The sequence below is a fragment of the Carassius gibelio genome, chromosome A6 (assembly GCF_023724105.1).
Source record: "Carassius gibelio isolate Cgi1373 ecotype wild population from Czech Republic chromosome A6, carGib1.2-hapl.c, whole genome shotgun sequence".
In the NCBI taxonomy this organism is placed as follows: Eukaryota; Metazoa; Chordata; class Actinopteri; order Cypriniformes; family Cyprinidae; genus Carassius; species Carassius gibelio.
Window position 1 is genome coordinate 14,466,377 of NC_068376.1, and position 9,421 is coordinate 14,475,797.

General features: G+C 34.3%; 1 protein-coding gene across 1 annotated transcript; it reads left to right on the forward strand.

Moving 5' to 3' along the window:
* Positions 1-3,659: 3,659 nt before the first annotated feature.
* LOC128015483 (chromobox protein homolog 8-like) lies at positions 3,660-5,902 on the forward strand. The gene is made up of 5 exons (XM_052599345.1): positions 3,660-3,843; positions 4,006-4,049; positions 4,313-4,378; positions 4,463-4,529; positions 4,729-5,902. The coding sequence occupies exons 1-5, from the start codon at positions 3,775-3,777 to the stop codon at positions 5,566-5,568; spliced, it is 1,086 nt and encodes a 361-aa protein (XP_052455305.1). The 5' UTR covers positions 3,660-3,774; the 3' UTR covers positions 5,569-5,902.
* Positions 5,903-9,421: the final 3,519 nt, after the last annotated feature.

Here is a 9,421-nt window from a genome sequence, read left to right on the forward strand (position 1 = left end):
AAGCAATTAACATCTTACAGGCATTATTATATAGCTAGCCTATGCGTAGGCTTTATGCAGCTGTCTCAATATTTAAAAATGTTAATGAATGTCGCGTTTAAAGGTAGAACGTACATTTTAATGTCATCCAAATGCGATAATATATCCATATGTGTCTTCAGACCATTACAAACTTTGTTTTTGCACAATACTGTCCATACAAGACCGACAAGAAGAGATTCATTCCGTATAGGCATCGTCAAAGGTTTATAGGTAAAAAGCACTATGGCTATATGCAATAAGGACAGAACATTAATCATTATATGCTTAAAGTCTTTCGCTTTATAAGCTACTATCACTGGGCTTTGAATGAAGCTTTGAACAGCCTGATGTAGCCTACAAAACTCGACTCGATTTTTTTTTTCAGCGCTAACATGGCGGACATCAAACATGTCTTTCTCACGACAAGATCATGATTAGTATTACTCCATCCAAAAACTATGGTAGGTTAAGCGGTGAAATTTGCGTCAATGGTGGGCTTCGACAAGCACTTCAGCCTCACTGAAACGGAATCAACCATTTCCTTTGCTGCACCGTCTGAGATAAAGCTGCTCTCGCTGCGGTTATAAAATGGCTTCCTTTGGTCCATCCACTTTATTTGCGATCAGCTTTTCAATTCAGCTTTACTGTAGTGCATTTTAGCTGTCGCTGGCTAATTTCGACAGGTTTAGTTAAAAGACGGCTCGAATAGCTTCTTTTGAAATAAAAAAAGTAATACAGCTTATTTACAAGTTTTAGTTTATACTCAGATGGTTTAAGTAAAATACAGCGTTTTGATAATGAGAGAGGTAGGCTACAGATGCGTTCTAAAGCTTGAGGTCATTAAAATAGTGTAGGCTATATGTTTAAAATACCGACGATAATAAGTGATCACATTAAATAATAATAATAATAATAATAAATTCTAAATACAAGTTGCCTTCGAGAACATAAACATAGCCTAACTCTTATGTTTATCTCGCTAAAATAATTAATAGAATATATCTAGTTGTGCCGGGTTTTTTTTTTTTTTTTTTTTTTTTTTTAAGATAACAGTCGTTAATACAAGTTTTCCCAAGGTGTTTATTGGCAAAGCTTAGATACATTTTATTTGGCATAGGATATTTATTTATTTTGCGAATGTAAATCAGTAACTTATACATTTTTGATTTTAAAATTATATAAAATGTAAAATAATAAAGCCTATATAGCCTATAAGCTATGGTGATTGGTAAACTAATATGCAGCCAAAAGGGCTGGATTCATGGTCTTATTTATGTGTAAGTGTGGACACAATGTGACCTAAATAATAATCCAACAAAACTAGGGAATCCGTGTAAATATTTTGGTAAATCAATTTACATCGAAATATACAAATATAGCCTATTTTTAACATTATCGAAATTGTATCAAACAGACTGAAACACACGGGGCAAAGGAGAAGTGTATTTGTCATTTCCCTTTGTAAATTGTGCAGAATATCTCATGCTGGTTGCCCAGAAACGAGTTAACCAATAATATTCTTCCAGCTCGCTCTAGAGTCCTTATACGGATATAGCCTAACCACTGCAGCAGTCAAACCACCAATCCGCAGAACCAACCACAAGCCTGCTGTTTACCTGTTTTGTTATGTACATAAAGACTGAAAATGAAAACTCAAGCTTGGATTTTATTGTAGAGAAATCTTCACAATACAGTCGCAACAATTTATTTAAACCACTGTTCAGCTGTTAATTATTTTGTAGCGAATGCACACCAAATAAACCCACTGAAACTTAATTTACAAGCCACAAAGTGAACAATCGCTATATCGTTTATTGACATTTTCAAAGTTTTAAGATATTATTAAAAATAGTATTGTTTACAGGCGTAAACATAGCTGTGATGTTACATTTAAACGCCCGTTACAATTTGATAATGTCTAAAATTCACACAGAAACATATTAATGTCATAATTCTATATATTTTTTACCTGCCCTGTTTGAGACCCAAGTGATTGTGCAGAACTGAGCATAAGATTGGTAAACATTTTCGGAACGCTTTTATGTGGCCATGAATGGTTAAATGCAATAAATTAATGACTGTTCATCCTTCATATGTGTAGCTGGTATTAATGTTTCCTTGCCATTTGAATTCTTAGGTAAAATTAATTCAATTTATAGCCTTAAATGTTAGATTTGAAATATATTTTTCGTTAAACCAAAATCATTATGTGAGATTTATTTTTATTTATTATTTTTTTTATTTTTTTTTTACATTGAATTAGGCTATATGTAACACCAAATTATAAAAGGATAATTATATATTTATTTTAATAATATATACAATTATATTATCTTCATTATTTATTCTAAATTTAAGATAGGAAAATAACAGAAATAAATGAATAAAAAATAAAGAGCTATGGAGACCAAGTCTGGCCTATGTAGGCTAATCGTTTTTTAGGGAACCATTTTAGAGGTTAGTGCATTTGGCAACTCTTGTTACTAAAAAGTTAATATTTATTACATGTTATATTCGCATTATTGTGCTGTATTTTTTTTTATTTATTTATTTTTGGTTTAGTTGTCTTTAGCTAAAGTAAGCGTTGTTGTCATCTTTTGCGTATTGTTATAACTACGATATTAGTAGCCTATTATCTTTTAGAATTATTTCAGTAGCTAATTAAATTAGCGTTGCTATTTTATAAATAGTGTAAAATATAAATCTATCTACAATGGCGCTGTTTAATCAGTTTGCTTTTTATTCTTATTTTGTCAGTAAAAAAGGTCAATCAAATAATTGTTTTAATTAATTAATTAAATTATTTTCGAAAGCGTCATAGTTGAAGAAAAAAAAATCTAAATATACTTTTAGTAGCGCTACATTTGAGCAGAAGTGTGGACTATGTAGGCAAATGGATGAAATATAAGTAGTCTATGATCTTTTTTTTTTAGAGAAGTAACAACAATCTTAGACAATAATGTGGCAAAGTACTTTACCTTATAGCCTACTTTAAATCATTATTTAGCATATTCACAGCCCGTTCTGTTTATTTAACGGCATATAAATAAAATGTATCGCCTATAAGACACGAAAAGAAACAATTATTTTGTATAGGCTCTTATTCTCCCGTAGAACTCATATTCAAACCAATATTAATTTATATGATTAGTTTGTCGTAGACTATATAAAGAATTATGTTTGATTTTGGCTGGATTAATAAAACAGTCTTGTGAATAGCAGAATATTGATCAGAATATGATGGCATACATGTTCCTAAAATAACAGACGTACAGTAGCCTATATAAAATAGCTAATAACAGAAAAATCTTAACGAATTATGCATCTTTGAGAATTTTTTTTAGAGCAAGTTAGGCTATGTAGGCTATAGCATAGGCTAACGTTACACCCCCTTGTCCTGCTAACGTTAAATTGATTACGTTTTCCTGTAGTCTTGACGTAGCGTTTACGGTGGAGAATTTTAACCTTCTGATGTGTTAATTTAAGTATTGGACCATCTTATAATTCTGTCAATAATTCTGGTATGTCACTAAGTGCAAGCCTTGGACACTTAGCAACAGTGGAGCCAATGATCGGCCTCCAAATCTTTCCACCTACACGCGGTGCCACGGCAACATGCTAACGAACGTGATGACGTCTGGCTTGCTCGAGAATATTATGGGCTGTATGGAATTCTGAAGCTAGAGCAGCAGGCGGACCGGACTCGCGCTCTCAGCTAGCTACGCTGCAAGCTAACGGTAGACGAAGGTAAACATGGAGCTGTCGGCTGTCGGAGAGAGGGTGTTTGCGGCCGAATCAATCATCAAGAGACGAATACGACGGGTATGTGTTGTGTGAGAGATATCTCGACTCGACAATCCCCCCCATCCCCCCCCCCCCCCCCGCATATATGTGTTATTGTCGTTGACTCGCGCTAACGAATTCTTTTGTGTGTGTGTGTGTGTGTGTGTGTGTGTGGGTGGGTGTGTCTGATGGCACGCGCAGGGTCGAATGGAATATCTCGTGAAATGGAAGGGCTGGTCACCCAAGTGAGTAATGCATGCCCATCCTTTCTGTTGTGCCTCGCGCTGGTGTTTTGGTGACAGTGATGGCTGTCAACCCATCTAGATATCGCGTGGGGCGTAACGTTGCATCCAGAGGCAGGTTAACATGCTGGTTGTTACGTGCAGACTGGTTTTGACACATGGCATTAGCTGGCCCTGCTAGCAGGCCGATAGAGTAACGTTAGAATGAAGGTTTAAATGAAGCAGGATATTGACAGTCATCACGTGAAACTTTTTTGTTGTCACAGGTACAGTACTTGGGAACCAGAGGAAAATATCCTAGACTCGCGGCTGTTCGTTGCCTTTGAAGATGGGTATAAAATAAATTAATAAAGATGAAGTTAAACTATTAAAAAATACAGACATTTTCACTCATGCGCGCTTGTATTTTCATGCAGGGAGCGTGAGAGAGAAATATTTGGACCCAAGAAAAGAGGACCTAAGCTCAAGAATTTTCTTCTAAAGGTTAATGTAATTTTTAATTAACATAAATAATATAATAATAATATAATAATACAATTGTGTATAACTTTTTCACTTAATCTTCACAAAAGTTATTGTGTTTGCACTATTTTATTTATTTTTTTATTGTTTGTGTAAATGAATTAAATGAAGCATAATTTGGAGTTCTGCACTAATCATTCAAAATCATTACATTCTACAGGCCCAAGCTAAAGAAAAGTCAAAGTCTTATGAATTTAGGAATGATTTATCCAGAGGCATTACATATCCCAGTCCAGAGCCTGTAGTAACCCCTAGAGCAAGAGAAGGACTACGTGCTGTAGTTCCCACAATTTTCCCTCCCAGCACAGTCAACCGAGGGGAGAGTGTAAGGATTTCACCTCCAGAATCAAGGGAGCATCGTTCTCCACACTCACCCAGACCCAGCACTGATGAATTTACCCTCATCTCAAAAAAGAGAGGACGGAGGCCCAAATTACGCTTCACAGATGGCTATACAAGTTCCTTACATCCAGAGTATTCAAAAAGAGCAGCAGACGAAAAAACCATGGCAAGCATTCCTTCCAAAATGGCAAAGTTAGGATTGGGAGAAGAGGAAGAGAGATGCTCTGAAATAAGTGGGAGAATTAAGATATCTCACAAGCACATTGATGGTACCTATTCACACAAACAAAACAGAGTTGTTCCAAGCAGGAGTACCCAGCACATTTCTTCAGAGTGGAGTTTGCATTCCAGCAGAGTTAGTGGAGACTTACAGGGACACAGGAATAATCCACAGACAAGCCACTTTCATCATAAACACCTGAAGTACCATTCAAAACGAAGAACATTTGAACATGCAGATTCCACCAGCAAACACCCTTCACTTATTGCCAAAATTCCAGTGTCACGCATATTTGGAGAGTCAGATGAGGGAGATGCTTGGAGACCCTCCTTCAGCAATGTGGAGAAAGTTATCGTTACCGATGTGACGTCAAACTTCCTGACTGTAACAATAAAAGAGAGTAACACAGATAAAGGCTTCTTTAAAGACAAAAGATGATTATTTACTGCGACCAGTATGCTCTTTTATTTTCAAAAATGTCCATTGTATTGTGTGTGTGTTTGTGTGTGTGTGTGTGTGTGTGTGTGTGTGTATATATCATATATATATATATATACATTTTTCGTGTCACACTGAAAACTGTATTTATTGTGAAATTGCTGCTTAAAGAGATTTGCATGCACTAGACACGTTAAACAAAGCCAGAACTGCGTTCAAATACATACAGTTTTCAGATTGTTTGTTGTAAAGTATAAATTACAAATTGTTAACCTAAATAAATAAAAGTATCATATGTCTCCCAGACGAATATTAAAAATGTTTATGTACAGACCAGGAGTTGACATTTTGCACACTAGCCGGTTTATTGTTATCATTATTTATAATAGCTATTATATATTTGCGTCATATCACGTTTTCAGTTCTTGTAATTTACGCTGATTTTATTTTGTCATTTAATGTGGTCAGTAACCTTGTACACACACAACAGCGACTTTAACAATTTATGCATATAAAAGTGTAAAATGAAAATATTTTCATCTTTAACTCGAAAGTTAAATGTAGAGTTTTGAACACGTTTTTGTGTATCTCTTTACTTCAGCTTAAATTCGTATTCATAAATATTTAGACTTTAGACTATATAGACTACTAATTTTTTTGTTGGGCGATTTTGTAGTTGGGATTATCTATGAATTGTGCGAATAAATGTCCTTCAATATGACGTTACATAGAAAAGCGACACCACCGATGTCCATAATCATACTGAATCACAATTTTACAAATAGGCTAATATAATATAACAGACAGACACATACACACACATTACTAATAATTTATTACTAAATAATGAAGATAATTTAAATATATGCGTATTTGCCCAGTTAGAGTAGCATTAAATGAAATAAGAGATTTATAGTGGAAGAGAGGTAGAAACAAGTTCCCAAAAAGTTAATTATGTTATACAATGGTGGTACGTATTGATTCCATTTTACAGCCTTTTATATGTTTATTTATTTGGACTTTATGGTTTCTTGTGTGACACGTGACAGAATGTAAACGTTCAGGTTTACACAACACAGTCATTGTGCTTTCGATCAATCAGCGTTAGGCCTTCAGATATTCCAGTGTAAAGGTCAAACTCTTGCCTATGTTTATGGACCATTTGCGCTTCATCATTCTTTTAACCATTTATATATATATATATATATATATATATATATATATACACACATACATACATACATATATATATATATATATATATATATATATATATATATATATATATATATATATATATGTATATATATATATATATATATATATATATATTAGATTCGCTTTTATTTATAATGCAATGAAATACTCCTGCAAGCCGTAATATTAAAACCCACAGTCACAATAAAAATTAAGAGCACAACAGTTTTATTTTATTAATAAGTATCTTATTCAAAATGCGATTTCGTAATTCGTTTGATTAAAAACAAACAAAACAAAAAAAATCTACCGATTATTAGATTTTTCATCTAGCCTAAATAAGACTAATATGCGTCTACACTATTGATGGGTTTTTGTCTTTGTGGATTTTGTGTCCTCGGTATTTCTAAGTCTCTTAGTTCTTATTGCAATCCATTTCATGCTCTTTTTTAGCTTTGTCGTCGCAGGAATTTCCTTACTTCGCCCTGAAAAAAAGAGAGAAAAAAATCACTTTGAATTGATTTGCACTCACATATGGGTAGAATTTTCGTAAATATAAACTGTTATCAATAAAACAAAAACACCGCATTTAGATCTAATGTGCCTGAAGTCAGGGCAGAACTAAAAAAAAAAGCCAGTCCAGAAAGGAAAATAAAAATATACACATCCAAAAGAGAGTTAACAATTATTGCCTTCACCCAAATATTTAGACACATTGAAATTTTAAATACTTTCTTCACCTAATTCTCAATTTACATAATAAATGAAATCACGCTAAGCTTAAACAAAAGCTGAGGGATATCAGAACCTGTGGATCACTGCAGGCCCGTTACACAGGGTAGCCGTAGATGCGGTCACAGCTAGGGAAGCAGTGAGGGTTCATCCAATGCTCCATACTGGTCTCTCGCGCCCTCAAGCCTCTGGATATGCAGCATGTGTTCCTGAAATACACATGAACTCTGCATTCTAGAGTATTGACATGAAGCGGAGTTCACTTTTTGTCCTAGAATTACAGCAGGCTCTCATGCATGATGTTTTCTAAATATTTGTTATTAAGGATGTAAATTAAAGAAGTCTGTTGTTGGCACCCAACCCTCAGAGGTTCATCAGGGTGTCCAGGCTTCTGTCTCTTGGTGTGGACAACTGCTTTGCAAAACTCTCCTTATGATGGGGTCTGCATCTAAGGATTATGACAAGTAAAACGATGACAATGTATCAATTTCATATTTTGATTTCATGGCAATGACAAAATTATTTATTCATGTGAATACATTTATCTGATTCATTTTTCTATATAACTAAGGGGCTACCTAAAAATGTCAAAACAGTTGATTCATTATATTTTTATGTAGACAAATGAGATTATCAAAGACTTTAATTTGTGCCATTTCATATTACCCATTTTTCTTTCTTTCCTTCTTATTTATTTATTTATTACTAGCTGCATGCTAATTTTATTTTCTCCATTCTCCCCCAGGCGGCAGTTCTGTTCTGAACCTTTATTCTTTCAGATTTCCTCTATTCCTTTGGGGGTCTAATTTGTATGAATTTCGGCCTTTCTCTTTCCCTCTTTCTTCATCTCTCTCACTCTTTTTTTTCTCTCTTTCACATAGACACGCTCGCACACACATACACTTCACTCACTTTCTCTCCTGCCTCCCCATTTCAACCCCTCCCTCTGTTTCCCAGCGCTGTTTGTCTATGGAAGAACACAAAGTGCCCATTCATGAGCGCGTCTCCCCGGGGAGCGCGCCCCTGCGCACGCGTGACCTGGAGCTCTGACCCGCAAGGGGTAAGAAAATGAGCCCGTTACGGTAAACACCGACGTGGCAGACAAACAGCCGAGCAGCGTTTTTCATTGCAAATTAGATAAGATCCTTAAATGTATAGGGGGGTGGGGACTGTGGGTGAAAACATAACATAATTTGTGTTCATGTAACATTTTCAGCAGCTAAAACAAGATGGGATAGGAATGTATATATATATATATATATATATATATATATATATATATATATATATATATATATATATATATATATATATATATATATATAACATACAAATAAAAGGGAAACGTCAAAAAGCAAAAAAATAATAATATAAAACATAATAATAACAACGCCAATTCTAACTTTGCTGTTCCAAAAGACTGATATGAACAAATCGTTTAGCAAGTGAGTGGGAATTTTCTCACAGAAATGTACAGACCACTGAATAGGCTACATAAGAAGACTAATGGCTTCACATCTGGACGAATCTGTAGTTATAGACACATTCCACAAGATGTCGCCTTTAATTCTACTTAAAAACCTCTATGGTCTAGAGACATATAACCCTGCTACATAATGGTTCATATCTGCTCGCTGTTGGCTTGTGGTTGCCAGAAATTATTGCAAATTTTAACAAATTTAAATAAAGAATCAAATAAAATGATTGCGTCATTGTTTCAGGCATTATGGAGTGGCATTTTGTTGTCAAGTCGAGTCACCTTTATTTATATAGCGCTTTAAACAAAATACATTGCGTTTGCAAAAACATGGGTGGAGTGTTTTTAGTCATTGTGATTCATTGACTATTACCAATCTATATTAAATAACCTGTCTATATTATATAATCCTACTGTATTATATACTTAAACTTGTTAGTGTATAAA

What these genes read in the sequence shown, in the direction of transcription:
- LOC128015483 (XM_052599345.1), top strand. Translation starts at nt 3,775, where the DNA reads ATGGAGCTGTCGGCTGTCGGAGAGAGGGTGTTTGCGGCCGAATCAATC. An exon ending in TCAAGAGACGAATACGACGG is followed by an intron (nt 3,844 to 4,005) that starts GTATGTGTTGTG and finishes TGGCACGCGCAG; the next exon opens with GGTCGAATGGAATATCTCGT. An exon ending in TCAAGAATTTTCTTCTAAAG is followed by an intron (nt 4,530 to 4,728) that starts GTTAATGTAATT and finishes TACATTCTACAG; the next exon opens with GCCCAAGCTAAAGAAAAGTC.